The 15,913-nt window shown below is 42.6% G+C and overlaps 1 protein-coding gene across 3 annotated transcripts; it reads right to left on the minus strand.

Annotated features, from left to right (window-relative positions):
- Nucleotides 1–692: 692 nt before the first annotated feature.
- On the minus strand, nucleotides 693–15,356 carry nudt17 (nudix (nucleoside diphosphate linked moiety X)-type motif 17). Of its 3 annotated transcripts, none has more exons than XM_080745389.1 (8): nucleotides 15,267–15,356; nucleotides 14,057–14,194; nucleotides 12,460–12,643; nucleotides 12,147–12,172; nucleotides 9,865–9,957; nucleotides 2,774–2,872; nucleotides 2,293–2,420; nucleotides 693–1,423 (listed from the first exon to the last, which is right to left on the minus strand). In XM_080745389.1, exons 1-8 carry the CDS (start codon nucleotides 15,345–15,347, stop codon nucleotides 1,273–1,275), a joined length of 900 nt encoding a protein of 299 aa, XP_080601515.1. In that variant the 5' UTR covers nucleotides 15,348–15,356; the 3' UTR covers nucleotides 693–1,272. The 3 variants fall into 3 exon arrangements, with proteins under 3 accessions (XP_080601515.1, XP_080601514.1, XP_080601516.1); XM_080745388.1 differs by having other exon boundaries at nucleotides 2,293–2,426; XM_080745390.1 differs by lacking the exon at nucleotides 15,267–15,356 and adding an exon at nucleotides 14,351–14,385 and having other exon boundaries at nucleotides 2,293–2,426.
- Between the last annotated feature and the right edge of the window lie 557 nt (nucleotides 15,357–15,913).

Genomic DNA, 15,913 nt, shown 5'->3' on the forward strand with positions numbered 1-15,913 from the left:
AGCCAAACAGAAATGTAATTATCAACGACAAAAACACAATTAAATCGTTAATCGCCAATTATTTGAGGGACAATTAATCGTCATGTAAAATGTCATATCGTGACAGCCCTAGTTCAGTGTGTCTGTATTCTGTTCATGTTCAGGCAGTCTGCGGTTAGCCTGTAATATTCTTTTTATAAATGACAGTATGACTTGTAGTGGCACTTACATTTACCAAGAAGTCAAAGTGTATTAAACAACAAGCATAGTGTGTTTTCCAAATACCTGTTGGGAATCTTTTACACTTAACTCCAAATATATATATTTTTGGTATCTGTTCAAAATAAAACAAATTTCTTGACTTTGTATTCATTTGATTCATATCCTTTTAGTATATTCAGTTTCAGGCTCATGATGAATCTGCTGCTTGATCAAGTTGTCTGTGTATTGTTAATAATTTCACAAGCCATGCTATGCTATATATAGTGTATAGACTATATATTATACATTACCATAAATGCTCAAAGGGTCTCTGTAGGCTATATGTATATCATATTTCTTTGGTCTAAAGGCACTAACTGCCAATGGCTGTCATGTCATTATTTGGCTACTTTATTTTGTACTCACCATTTTCTTTCACATCAGGATGCAATGTTCATTAGACCACATATCTGACTCCCTCCCCAGTCAGAGTTAGGAGTTTGAATGAATGTAGAATTATGCACAGGATGTAATTTACATACAGATGAGAGGGGACTTTATTTAATTGAGCAAAAATCCTCTCTCACACTTATGGCAGTGTGCCAGTGAATGTGATTACCCTCCCCAGTGCCAATGTTTGCACCTGTGCCTATAAGGTTGCCTTCCCCTGATTTATCTGTATATTCATTATTGTAAAATACAGTCTGGGCTGGTACTCAACTACTCATCAGACCAAACATGAGCCCATATACCGTCTTCAGAAACGAGCTCTAAGAACAATAGGTTGTGTACACATCCAAGACATTCATCTCAGCCTTTAAATTCTTGATTTATACTGCATGCCGAAAATAGCAGATCCACAAGCTCAAGCTTGTAGATTTACGGAATGTGACACCTGCGTGCAACCAAACACAAAACGACTTTGAGTTCTTTACTGGATCTCTTCTCCACGAGTCCCTCCTTAACATTTTTGGTTAGTTTTTGTTTGTTGACGAGAATTGTCAATATATTTTATTCAGTTTTCATCAGTGAAAAAAAGGCAGTCGGACAACATTTTTCATGGTGGTTTTAGAGGACGGAATCGACACACTGCTACAGGGTTTCCAGCCACAGTTCCAGGGCGAACTTGGTTCCCGTGCTGACGCGCTCCACGTCTGGTCCACTGCTGGGAGCCCGAGAACACAGCACCGACACCGGGACCTCTGAGAGGGAGAGCGACCCGTCTGGAGACACCTCACACACACTGCAACACACACACACACACACACACACACACACACACACACACACACACACACACACACACACCCCAATTAGAGGTTACACAACACTGACGATTTAATTGTGTTTTTGTTGTTAACAATGACATTTATTTTAGGCTTTGAAGTTGAACATGGCAGATACTGTATGACACATAACCTTAATATACAAAGAAATTACTTACTACACTTTAAAAAGAACATTGATAGTGGAAATAGCCGATCTACAAGCTAACAACGCATCACAGCGTTGTGAGCTTGTAGATCTGCTATTTCCGCTATTTTTGAAAATGACTGAAAATATATGAACATTTTCTAACATGGAAACGATTATGACAAAATAATTGCCATTATGTAAAATAATTGCCATTAGGCCTAAGTAAAATAATTGCCATTATGTCAAATAATTGCGATTAGTCGATTATGTAATAATTGTGACAGACCTAACAACAATGACAACAGATTAGTACATCAATTCTTCATTTACAATGTAGACATTTATCAGACACTGTTTATCTAGAGCGACTTACAATAAGCAAGGTAAGCACATCACAGGTAAACCAAGAACCTAGCATCAGTCTAAAAACAATATACTACCGACATTGAAACTATAGGATACCAGGTAAACAATGAAGCTGTACATCTGTGCATTTGCGGTCGAGAAAAAAAGCAAACCTAAGAAACAAAACGTGAGAACAAATTACCAACATAATATGTCTAAATAGTAAACCAGAAGGGATGTACAAGTGGTGACATAACGTCTCAGTACGGTTTCATATCATAATTCATAACGGAACATATTTGTGGAAGAGAAGGGCCAGTAGATAGGGATAAGCCAATGGGGTGTCTTTACCTGACAGCGGGAGGTAGGTCATCCAATAGGACGTCAGATTCTTCACCGTCTACAGCTGACACCATTGCTCTGACCAGAGGAGGCTCCGCCCACAAACATCCACTGACCTCTGCTGGACACGGAGAGAACTGTTCCTAGACAGACAGACAGACAAGTCAGTAAACTTTAATATTACTCCTCCAACCAAACAACCCAGTTCAATAACATGTTCCATTAAAGCCATAACCCTTATATACTTGGTTTATTACTGGTTGATCTTATGTATTACTACGCTTGCACTTGCACGCACGCACGCACGCACGCACGCACGCACGCACGCACGCGCGCACACGCGCACACGCGCACACGCACACACGCACACACACACACACACACACACACACACCTAATACAATATGAATTGGGGGCCCTTTGATAAAGAAAAAATGTAATGCACAGGAATAAAGGTGAATCTACACCACGCATGCATGCACGTACATACCTGTAGTTGCACGTGTGTGTAGTTTGTGTGTAGCAACATGTATGTTACTATGTGGTGTCTATGTGGTTTTCCTCTGGACAACATGGGAGGATAGACAGACTGTCAGGGAGACAAGACACAATTATCATTATAAAATATCATAATAATATACATATGAACATCATATACAGATCCTTCTCGAAAAAATGGAATATTGTGCGAAAGTACATTTTCTTGAAACCTTCATACATTTCTTGAAACTTTCATATATTATCTAGATACACTGGATATTCAGTGAATTATTCCAAACCTTTTTTTGTTAAAATTTTGAATTTTCATGGCATACAGCTCATGAATATCAAAAGTCCATATTTCAAAATATTACAATATTACACGAGACCACTCAAAACAAGGATTTATATTAGAGAAATGTCAACCTTCTGAAGTCAGAGTTGCTTGAAGTCCAGTGGGAAGTTTCCGAAGTCGGTTATGATTTGGGGTGCTATGGTATTTGCAATGCTTTTTCCCACAGTATTCAAATTTTTCGAGAAGGATCTGTATGTCAAGGTGTGAGACAGACCAGTGACATCGTCGGTTTGGTCATTCCTAACCTTGCACCACCAGTCTTTCCACCTCGGAGGAAAGCCTGGTATTCGTTTAGGGCGGATTCACACTGCGGTCTCGGGACCGTTCTCGAGGCTACTTGGCAGATGTTTTGACAGTGTGAAGCCTGCGGTTTTCCTCAGAAACGGTTCAACGCAACCAGCCTCGAAACCACCTCAAGAGGTAGTCTCGAGCCTTGTGAACGGTGAGCTGCAGTGTGAAGCAACCGTCCACAAAAACGGTAGTGATGTTGAACATGACCTCATATAAAGTCGACGAGTCAGGCGTAGCCACAAATAAACACTGGGTAACAGTTGTCGACATGGCCTGGTCTAACAGAGAGATTGCTTGCTTGTAGGACTCAAACGCCAATTGTTTGAGTCAAGGAGTCAAAAATGTATATATGTGTCCCAATCTCATTGAGAGCCAGTCATCTCGGAAAGTACAGCTTTAGACAGGGACTGAAAATACTTTCTTTTTTTTTTTTTCACTAAAATGTGATAAAGCCACTAAAGCATTTCATAAATTTCAGGCTACATTTCACTTAAACGCCAGAGCTTAACTCTGCATGTAAATAAGACTTTTTTTAATTAATGTGAGAGATCGTCAGGTCATTTGCAGGTTAGACATTTATTTAGAACTTGAATATCTCAAAAGTACTATTTCAGCATGGCATCATTCTATAAGCCATATCTTCAAAACTGTTGGGTCAATCTCCACAACCAATATATCATTTTGTAGCTATGATCCCCAGCTTTCAAATGAAATGAAAAAATGAAAATGAATAAAAATCCAATGACTGGCTCCCAGCCAAATTGGGACACATATTTTGATATCACCAGTTAGCCTACTACTGCGGTGCGCTGGACTGGTGTCATGTACTTCCAATCCACCGTTTGTCAGCCTTCTGATTGGTCCCTGAGACTCCCTGACTGGCCAACCAGAAAAAAACATTCACTTTTTGCTATCGGGGGTGGAGTTTGTGCAGTGGAGAATGTTGCTTCAGGCTTTCAAGAACGGTCCGCACTGCGCGACACGGCGTGCGTCTAGTACGGCCGCGCGAGGTGATCGCGATTTCGCTCAATATAATGAATAAGCTTCAACAAACTAGTTCACATGGACCTTATCAATGTAACTAAGAGTTACGATTGGGTACATTTTAAATGGGCAGAATTACGAAAGCCAGCCTATTATGTGAGGAGAACTATAATCTGGCTGTCATCTTCCTACCCAAGATGCACTGCGCTTTCTCTTTCTATTTCTATTCTCTCTCTGATCCAGAGGATTAAACTAATTAAAACATATATTTTCGGGGGAAAACTACTGTTTTGCTATGTAATTACTGTACCTTTTTCTTCCCTTTTTATTAATATCACGTAGATGTGTTTTTTTGGGTACTTTATATAGCTGTAATGAGGCTATGAAAAAAAGAAAAATCCCATCCACTTCCACTATAAAAGAATCTGCAATGGTGATTCTGTCCCACTGGGATTAAACAAATTAAAACATATATTTTCGGGGAAACCCCCTGTTTTGCAATGTAACTACTGTACCTTTGTCTTCCCTTTTTATTAATATCACCTAGATGTTTTTCCTTTGGTACTTTAAATTGCAATAATGAGGCAATGAAAATACCCTCTCCCCCCATTCACTGCCACTATAAAAACAATCTGCCCAGGGTCATCTGTACCACCATAGTAACAGGACAGAATGGGGCGGGATTTGCAAAGGGGAGAATTGAGAGAAGTAGCAATTGGCGACAGTTATTTATTGTCTCGCACCAGCGCACTGAGCGCAGGGGTGAAAGTGAGATGGAACGGCCAGAACCGCCGCTCCGTTAGAACATTCGGAGCCGGGACGGTGCTCCGTTTAGAGGAAGAAGCAAGCTGTCAAAATCCCATATTAAATAACCTGCCACAGCACAAACGCATGTCCAAGTCCAAGAAGTAAACAATCTAGCCTACTAATGTCAGATTAACATACTGTGTATCATACACAGCTACTAGTTACATTTTCTAATTCAGTGCTTCTGAATTGTTCCAGTGTTTTTGTAATCCAAATGCTGTTTGTGTTTCGCAGCCTGTGTCCATGGCATGTCCACACTGCTAGCTCTCGTCCATGAGCTGTGCCTCCCCCATCCGTTTTTTCTGATACCGTTCTCGACACTGACTCATTGCTCTGTGTCCCGTGACTGCGGACTGGATCCCATTGTTCATTTAAAAGAGCCGTTCAAGAGAGTCGAATCGTTCGCGACTGTCTCATCTCTACTGCGCGCTGCTTGCGACGGGGGCCGGGGCAGAGTTGGCCTAGCGGAGAAGTTTTATTTGTTTTAACGGTGTTATCGGTGTGCACTGCTGTGCCTGCTTGACGTGCTTGTTACCCTTAACTCTTTTACTGCCACAGAATTGAACAAAAAGCTCCATCCACTGCCAGAATTGTCGCTCATCTTTGAAGGCCTACTGGAGAAATTTGGTTTCGACTATAAAGACAACAATTATATGGCAACGTAGAATAGAATGTCTACTTTGCAACAGAAAAAGATTTCGAGCTTTTATCTTGTTCTGTTCATTAGCTAGAAGCTGCAGAATGTGGCCTAAAAACAGCTCTTTGAGAACATAAAGCTGAGAAAAATGCATTTTTGTGAAGAATACATTTTCAGGCAGAAATCTCTCTTTAGCCTTTTATTGTTGGCTTCAGTAACATCACACCTATGATCAGTGGTTGTTTACAAACAAATTCAAAAAAATAAAAACAAGAAAAAGTGTCTTTTTACACACTTTTAGTGTGTAAGAGAAGTAAGAGCAGTAGTAAGAGCAGTGCAGAACATTGACACAGTGACATGAGCTTCAGCCTGAATCCTGCTTCAGCTTTCAGGGTTCTCTTTATCTCACTGTGACACTACATGTCTACAGAGTGTATATGTGTGTGTGCGTGCGTGCGTGCGTGCGTGCGTGTGTGTCATTCAGCCTGCACAGGGCCTGGGGCTCCATTCTGTTTCACTCCAGCCAGGCTCCTCCGGAAGGGCTCCACCGGGTCTGCTGAACTCGTACACGAGCCCATGGTCGATCTGTAAATTATACAAATACATAATTACTATAAAATACATGAAAAATAGTACACCTTCAAGCTCACAACGCGTCACAGCAGAATGCGTGACGCCCTCTCTCTCACACACACACACACACACACACACACACACACACACACACACACACACACACACACACATCCTTGTGTGACTCGTACACGAGCCCATGGTCGATCTGTAAATTATACAAATACATAATTACTATAAAATACATGAAAAATAGTACACCTTCAAGCTCACAACGCGTCACAGCAGAATGCGTGGAGGTTGGGGGCCTACTATTTTCATCAAAAGGCCGTTTTAGAAATGTCAACCCCTGCCTCTCTAACATTCTATGCACTTCCTGCTTACCACACAAATATATATATATATATATATATATATATATATATATATATATATATATATATATATATATATAGTAATTATGTAAAAACAGCATTCATGGTCTGGAGAGGGCACTTTTTACAGATGGATAAAAGGGCAGGGGCTCAAGCCCCCTTTGATGTCTATGTGAGCATGTGCATGGTGCTAAGTCTGATTTACAGAAAAAAGTTTGTTTTTTCTTTACCTATCCTTGTCCTTGGACGACCACGATGTGGAAATGAAGAAGTAGGCTCATCATCATCGTCGACTCATCATCTAAAATCATAGCCAGGAAAATATCAAATAGTTTATATCTAAACAAATCAATTTACAATTTTGACATTTAGCAAATGACTTACAATAAGTTCATATATAACATAAAATGCAGTTATAGTAAATAGTTACCATGCATTTACTGTCACAGTGAAATTCCCTTTATACCCTGTATACCTATATAAAATGTCACAATGCAACATAGCTCTGTTTACACAAAGCTGTACTCCCTCCAACTATGTTCCCCATTTTCAACAGTTTTTATTTGTAACACTTGCTTTGGCAATGTAAACGTATGTTTTCTCATGCCAATAAAGCTCCTTTGAATTGAACTGAAAAGCTACATCATCAGCTACTGATGATGATGATGATGATGACGATAAAAAGAAACCTCTCCCTCTCTCTCACACACACACGCATCGTACGCACGCACACACAAACTAAGCCAATAAATCCTAAATTCCCATCAAATAATCTTAGTAGGCTGTGCAGTGCACGTACACTACACGCGGTACGTGCACGCGCGTGATAGGAACTCCACGTGTGTCCTGAGTAGCGACAAAAACAAACAAAGCACGTGGATCCTAACTGCTTGGATCAAGTTACTGATCCGGTCCGGATACGGAAACATTTCTTGCATGTATGTGTACGTGTAAATAGCCGGATGCAGTAGGCGGGCTCTAGACCGGATCCCAATGTCGGAGTGGCAACACGTCGCAATGGAAAACCGTTACCCACTGACCATCCCCCCATCCCAGGCTTCCAGTTCCACACGGATGCTCTGTTATCACACAGTATACAACTATATACAGTATACAACTATACAATACATACATGCACTGGATTGGAAGTCTTACTTTGGACAGTAGAATCGTGGCCTCTGTTCTCCGAGGGGTCTCTACGCGGAAGCCATTCTTCATTGGCCAAATCGCCCAGTTTGTCCGTCTTTTCGCGGCGGTACATGGGTCTCTGCTGCTGCGGCGATGTGAGCCCCCGGGCGGGGGGATCCATCCTACACGGGGGTCGAGCTCCGTCGGGATCGGTTTCCACAATATCACGAGGCTCTTGATCCATTTTTGGACCCCGGTTCTTCGCGACTGGCACCATCTTAGTCTGGGATCGCTTCCAATTTCGGGCTTTTGATCCGGTCGGGGGCGGATGACGTCCTACGTTCTTCAATCTTTTTATCTTCAATAACAATGGCTACAGTGATCTTTTTCTCTTCTTCATCATCATTATCATCATCGTCATCATCACGACCACCACCACCATGGGCGCTGGTCCTGGGTCACCAACACGGGTAGGTTGTGTAATCCTAATTCTAACAAAGTTTATTTCTATCGGTCAGGGGGGGTTGGGTCGCACTTCGGCGGAATGATACCAGCAAGTTGAGGCTGAGTTGGCCTAATACATCTCAATATTCTAGTACTGCTAAATACTACTACCTACTACAATTACTATACTACTAATACTATAAAACAACTGATTTCCGACAAAATGATCGCTTTTACCAACGTTTCTCTCTCTCTTTCTCTACTAACAGCCCGATGCATAAAACAATATAGTCCCTCAATGCTGCTAGCAGCTAGCAGTGGCGTCAGTTCAGAACAAGCTAAGGTATGGCAACATGACTGGTGTCTGGTGAAGACACCAGTCATGTTGCCATACCTTAGCAACAGGCATGATGAAAAGTACATTTTTATTATTTCCCCCTGTCAAGGTATGGCAGCTGCATACCCCTGCCATACCCAATTGACGCCCCTGGCAGCTAGTCGCTCTGGGCAGGCGGAGCCAGGACAGTCTGTTTACTTTTTTTTTTATGAAAGGTTTCCGGCTGTCCTCAAAATGACACAGACGACCAATTATGCATTCAAAAGTTGCGCAAGGACGACTTTTATCATAATCCATAAAAAACATCAAACGAACGAACGGGCGTATTGGCACAGACGTCCCTGGAGGATTGGGGCGAACAGGAACGTTCAAAGCAGTATAAGAGTTAATGTGAATATTAAGCCACACTGTGGCTTGTGAAAGCGTTTCAATTCTAGGCTACTTTGATTATTAAATAATACAAATAATAACGTGCGCTGTGCTGCGCTGGACTCATCATTCTGCAAGTTTCTGCGCCTGGAAAATAGCAGATCTACAAGCTCACAACGCGTCGCGGATGCGAGGCATTGTGAGCTTGTAGTGCTAGTGGTCTCCAGGGAGGGAGAATCTTTGCCAATGTGAATGCAGGCCATCGTGACCCAGCAACCGTTTTCAGAATCAGTTCTAATCAAACGGATTGCAGTGTGAATCCGCCCTTAAACGGGTCCTGTGATCCAGTCTAGGCGTGGCCTAAACTGGAAACAGCTAGAAGAAGCGGAGTCGCTTTGTTTTGGTCCCCCATGTTTGTTTCCCCAGCCCCCGTTTAAATGCTCAAGTAGTGTAGTCTTCCCAGTCGGTCTGAGTTGTACTAAAAGACGGATAGGCCTATACCAAACAAATCTTTTTTCCAAAATAAGCAAAACTATGCCACATCAAGGGGTTTATTAGGTAGGCTCTAAAATTATGTCTTTGAGCGCGGGGAATTATTTTGGGTTAAAACTGTTTCCGGTTTGATCGATGGCCAAAGTGTAGTCCTTTTTAGGTCTACAAAATGATGTAGGCTGTTTCCGCTCCCGACCGGATCTTAACCCTGAAATTGGAAGCGATCCTAGGCTAGGTAATTTCAAACAAGGTTAGGGTGTGTGTGCGCTTGTGTGTGTATGTGTGCGTGCGTGCGTGTTTGTGTGTGTACCTCCCACAGTCCCAGTATTTCAGGTGAAACGTCCTCAGGTTCCAGTTTGACTCCAGTCTCCTCCCTCAGCTCCCTAAGGCCCGCCTCCAGCAGCTGTCAATCACAACCATGCTTGTGTCAAGGAACCCGCATTCATATGCATTTGGCCTTTTCACCCATTAAGACCTGAGGCAGATTCTACAAATGCCTTCTAAACTAGGGATGTGAAAAAAAAATCGGAAATCGACGCGTCGATCGACTCACGCTCACCGCGACTCAAAAAGTACGAGTCGAAAAATCGAAAAATATATATATTTTTATTTTTCAAAAGTTTTCCTCCCAAAAAAGGTTTTAATCGTTCAAAAACGTTATAAGCGTTAATGTTTTCCATATGTGAGAGGACCGTGTGTGTGTGTGTGTGTGTGTGTGTGTGTGTGTGTGTGTGTGTGTGTGTGTGTGTGTGTGTGTGTGTGTGTGTGTGTCTGTGTCGGAGACGAGTGTTGTGCATTCGCATGCATGCGGCGCTAGTCAGGTCCGCGGACTACTGGTTGAGAAACACTGCTGGACCGTGCTGATGTGCGCGTCATAGCAGTGCGCGCTGACTTGCCTGACTGTATCAACTCTATGGACTGGATGCTTTTGTTTACCTCCTGCCTCTGCATGCACGCTTGACACGAAAGCTCGCTTGTTAATGGCAGCGTCGCCGTTGTGTGCGATGATCACAAACCACACTACTCGTCGTTAACGTTAATGCGACACACCGGGGATATATGAGAGCGAGCGGTCAGCGCTCCCGCACGTTCCATGGACTTATTGTCACTCCGCTTCTAGTCTCTAGAGAACAGACTCCATGCTAAGAAGGAAGAGCAATTATGTATTATCATTATTATTAGGGCTTTGATGCAAGTTCTGATGGGTGCAGCATACGTTGCGTTGTTTAAAGTAATGCACCGTTGTGCTGCTCTCCTCTCAGCTGCTGCTTAGCGAAAAAAAAATGTGAAAAAAGTCGATCGACGCGTCGATTTTCGGCCGCGACGCGTCGATTCGCCAATCATGCGTTGATTAACATCCCTACAAGTGGTTCTCATGCACTGCTACTCTTTTTTGTGACCTTCCCAGTTAGGTCTGGTTATAAGGAAACGTAAGCAGACCTTGGGGCTGTATTCTGTAAGTACCAGCTCTTATGCCTTAACTTAAAGGCCTGTCTCCGACCACCAAACTTTTTGTCGGAAAGGTCCGGTTCAACTACAAAATGACGTCACTCGCATCTTCTGAAAAGCATTACCCCGAATTAGGGTTTGGAAAGTCCGAACTCTCAGACGAAAAGTTCGGTGGTCGGAGACATTATAGACAGGCCTTTAAAGGACAACAACGGTTCATATTTTAGATTGTAATTAGAGAAAAGAAAAAGTGAGTGTTAAAATGTTTTCATTTGCTTCGTTCTATTGTTTTATCGCGTTTACCATGCTAAAATGTGGGGCATGCGTACGCATGGGGGCAAAAATAAAATATGAACCCTTGTTGTAAAAAACTAAAGTTGTCCTTTAAGTTAAGGCATAAGAGCTGGTACTTAACACAATCAAAATAGAGCCCTTGGTCCCGGAACTGGCTAAAATGACTGTTACACTTAAGTTACACTGATTTTTAACACAAGACACACTACGTACAGTATTTTCTGGACTATAAGGCGCACCTGACTATAAGGCGCACTGTCAATGAATGGTCTATTTTCAAACTGTTTTCATATATAAGGCGCACCTGACTATAAGGCGCACATAATAGACGCTACCGTTGCGTTATGCATCCAACAGATGGAGCTGTGCTAAAGGGAATGTCAATGTAAATGAATGATCCATATATAAGGCGCACTGGACTATAAGGCGCACTGTAGTTTTTTTAGAAAATTAAAGGCTTTTAAGTGCGCCTTATAGTCCGGAAAATACGGTATATGAGTGACTTCCTGACGCTCACAGTTAGTTCCATTTGCTCATACAGAGCTAGGAGAGGCAGCATTCTCTGTCAGTGCTCCATGTGTTTGGAATGAGCACTGCCCTCCTTGGGCCAATTCAGGGGAACAGTTTCCAACAACGTTGTTTACGATTGTAACTTCTTTATTATTATTTTTTTGTTCTTCGGTTTTAGTTCTTTGAATATTTTAGTTTTTTGTAGTATTTTCTGTGTGTTCCGATTCATTTATTTTTGCTGATTGCTGTATATGAATGTATATTTCTGGTTTATTTTGTCTGTATCTCGGCTACAATGAAAATGAGGGCCTGCCTCTCTTGTAATAAAGATTATGTTACCTGTTCATCCAGTTCAATATGTCCACCTGCAGAGAAGGGGGGGTGAGGCAAATTATAGGAGCAAATTTCGGAGCAAAACAAATCACGTTATGTAAATCACGCTTGCACAATGCCGCCCGTTATTTTGTCCAATTGTATTTTTTTTTATTTTTTTTCGGACGAGGGTTTTTGGTCCGAAAAAGCAGCTGTCGCCACTGGGTCCCTGCTTTCTTTCTCTATCAGTTTTTGCGGATTTCGGATTTGGAAAACGCAGCAATGTGCAAGGACCTTAAAACCTAAAAAATAATAGAATAGAATTATCATAAAAACAGACCTGGTGGAACCCAGACATTGGGGAAGATTCGGAGTCCAGCCGCCCGTCTCGTCAGCAACACTCTCTGATTGGCTGACTGGAGGAGGATGGCCACGCCCACGTCCACTCCCCGCTGCTGCACGTCCAATGGGATGCCGGCTGCCTCGGTGACTGACAGGTGCTTGAAGGGACAGAAGGAGGCCCTCTGGGTGGGACAAAGAGCCAGCCAGCCAATCAAAACTACAGAAAACTAATTTAACATAATTGTTAGAGAAGCACTTCACCCATTTCCTCAGAGTTACAGACCCGCAAGGATCCCCACTAGGCCAAGGAAGAAATGCCACTTGACTTTTTTTCAAATCACAGGCCGATTTGTGTCTTTACCTATAACTCCACCGATCAGTGTAAAACGTTGTATGCACACTTCCCAGAGGCCTGGGAAAAACCTTTGCCCCGCATTTTTCACATCTAACTTTTAGAGCGCCACCAGGAGGCCGACTTATGTAAAACACAATTTGGGATATTACTCCTTCAGATTTCATCCAAAATACACACAAATCGATACACAGTATCTCTATAGTCATGTGATCAAGGCGGATCTGTCGATATTTCTTATTCCATCCTAATTGGCTAATATTGGCTTCCAAAGTTTGCCGGATTGGTCCGTTTTGAAAACATTGCCTCAAATCATGAACGCAGGGTGCAATTTCTGAATTCCCACTAGGTTGAGGAACAAATGCCATCCTTTTCACATTGGAATGTTATAGTGTCACCAGCAGGTCGACTTTTGCAACACACATTTTTTAGAACAAAATGCCTCAAATCATGCATGCAGCGTCAGATTACCGTGAAAGGCAGAAGAGGACATGGCACACGTTCAGCGGCGGCTCCAGAGAATTGTGACTGGGGGGCTAATTCATTTTGGCAACAAACAATAATGGATAGTACTAATATGACAAACGAGATTCACTCGCACCTAGGTTATGGATAACTGAACAGACCAGATCATTGGCAGTTTCCAGCTCCAAATCTGAGGACTGTAGGTGAACGGATAGGGTTTTTGTGAGGCTGAAGATGCTTTCCAGCATAAAAAGTATGATTTTATAGTATGGTTTACATAGAAGTCAGTCAATTGTCTTTCACATATTCATATACATTTTATTTATTTATTCCTTCAATATTTTTCATCAGTATTGGGTGTGTGGGGTGGGGGGCTTAGGGGGTGCTAAGCCTTCATCAGGGGGGGCTAAAGCCCCCTCTAGCCCCCACCCCCCCTGGAGCCGCCACTGCACACGTTTCACATTGGACTATTATAGCGCCACCAGGAGGCCACAATAACACACCTGACCTGGCGGAAAACTGTGCTAGGAAGAGCACTGCTTCTAGTTGTATTTATTTTTTCAAATTTTCCCCAAAAAATAAGGGGGGAAATGAATATCAAATATCTAAATACTGAACCAAGCAATTCAAAAACTGTCCTGGGTATTCTCAAAAGTCTGATTAGACAATAAAATGACCCAAAGTTATTTGAAAGTGAATTAAAGTGGTATCTGAAGTGACACGGATGTGTTCCAGGTCTAAATGGGTCTATTGTGCAGCACAGAGACGAGAGTGCCACCTTCAGGGGGACAGGGCGTCTTCCCGTCTGTCCATCTGTCTGTCCAGGGGCAGACAGTATGAAGCGGTTGTCCTCCAGCGAACATGTGACCATCGTCTGGTCCTCAGCGCCGCCGCCGTTGAAATACCCCGTGATGCTCTGAAACCACAACACATTCACGGCCAGTGTTAAAGACATTGTGCCGTGATGTTTTCCCCCCTATAACATAGTTGTCAGGTATTATGATTATACTTTTCAAAAAAGTATACAGAAAGTGTTTATGTTATGTTTATGTTTTTATGTGGCCACACCCACCTGCTCATTAAGTATGCCTGGTTGTCAGGTGGGTGGTGACCCAGCTGAAGTTAGCCACACCCACAGTGTTGTTGAATGGTAAAAAGGGGAGGGGATGATATTACGATGTCATTAAGTGTATTTAATCAGGCCTTTTGACTCAGAGGCTTTCGGCTTTCAGGAAGTAACCAATAATACACAGGGAAGACATATTTGCATATATTATACACACAGGGACTATTAGACACATAAAACAGAAAAAGTACCTGTTTTGTATGTGTCTATGGAGTTCACATTACTCTAATAGACCCCCAGGTGTGGTTATAATATGCAAATGATATTTGCATCCCTGAGGGGGTTCCAGGGGTTCCCAGCTAAATCAGTTTAACTCCTACATAGTGTAGGCTATTTGGAAATGGAAGCTGATGATGCCTGGGCAAATATTTTACTTTTACAACAATTATTTGAAAACTTTAGTCACCAGTTGCAGATTGATTAGTATGCCTATACATTTCGGCCATTAGAAAAGGCGATCTGTAGATCTGCTATTTTCAACAGATTTTCAAATATTTGAAAATGAAACAGTAGGCTAGCCTATAGCCTACATTCTGAATAATTGAGTATAGGCTACTTTCTACTTTTGGTACTAGGTACCAATAGGCCTACTTTTGTACTTTTACTCAAGTAAATGTTGAATTCTGGACTTTTACTTAGCTCTGGTCCATCGCGTCACCTCCCGCATCGCTCCCGGTGGGCGATGCGGGAGGTGACGCGATGGACCAGAGCTAGACTTTTACTTAGAGTACTATTTCTACGTTGCCGTATTGATACTTTTAGCAGCGGTGGAAAGAATATTCAAATATACTATATTTGAGTATTCTTTCCACCGCTGCTGCTGAAGTCCACCTGGCACCTAGACACAGATCTTAAGACTGACCTGCAGGAAGTGCACGCGCTGCGGGGCAGCGCGGGGCTCCTTGGAAAGCACGTGCACGAGCACCTTCCTCACCGCGTCCATGTTTGAGTGTTGTTGTTCTAACTTCCGCCTTGTGATTCTTCTGTGGCTTTAAAAGAGCACACTCTGGAGCATCGGTGGTGCCAAGCTGCCACCCACTGGTCGTTTGGGGGGATTACATACTACTGTGGAAAATATGAGGGGGGAAATGACTTATTAAATGGTAAATGGTGCATTTATATTGCACCTTTATCCCTTTACACAGATTCTGCATTACATTCACACACACACACACACACACACACACACACACACACACACACACACACACTACACCGATGGCGGAGGTAACCATGCAACTGAACCAGCGTATCAAAAACTTTCATTTTACACAGAGTGACAAGATTTTCATCACTGTCATTTTGGTGGCCTGAAGACACACCAGCGTGTCCACACGGGGGCCTTAGGGAGATAGAATGGTAATTTTGTGCTAATCAGTCTAAAAGCGCCAAATTTTGCACAGATGTAGCCCAGGGCTTGCTCTAATGATTTAGCTAGGGCACCCGAGTCGGCGACCTTCGGGGTCGCCACAGCGGCCAAATCAAGTTGGGCTCCCATCGACTTTCTAT

Source organism: Nannobrachium achirus (genome assembly GCF_963921795.1).
Source record: "Nannobrachium achirus genome assembly, chromosome: 16".
Taxonomy (NCBI): Eukaryota; Metazoa; Chordata; class Actinopteri; order Myctophiformes; family Myctophidae; genus Nannobrachium; species Nannobrachium achirus.

Bases quoted from the DNA above. Each gene is read 5' to 3' on its own strand.
- nudt17 (XM_080745388.1), bottom strand. From the start codon at position 15,347: ATGGACGCGGTGAGGAAGGTGCTCGTGCACGTGCTTTCCAAGGAGCCC. The intron at 2,427-2,773 runs GTATGTACGTGC...CTGTCTGTCTAG, and splicing joins ACACACACGTGCAACTACAG to GAACAGTTCTCTCCGTGTCC. The intron at 1,424-2,292 runs GTAAAGACACCC...TGTGTGTTGCAG, and splicing joins GACCTACCTCCCGCTGTCAG to TGTGTGTGAGGTGTCTCCAG.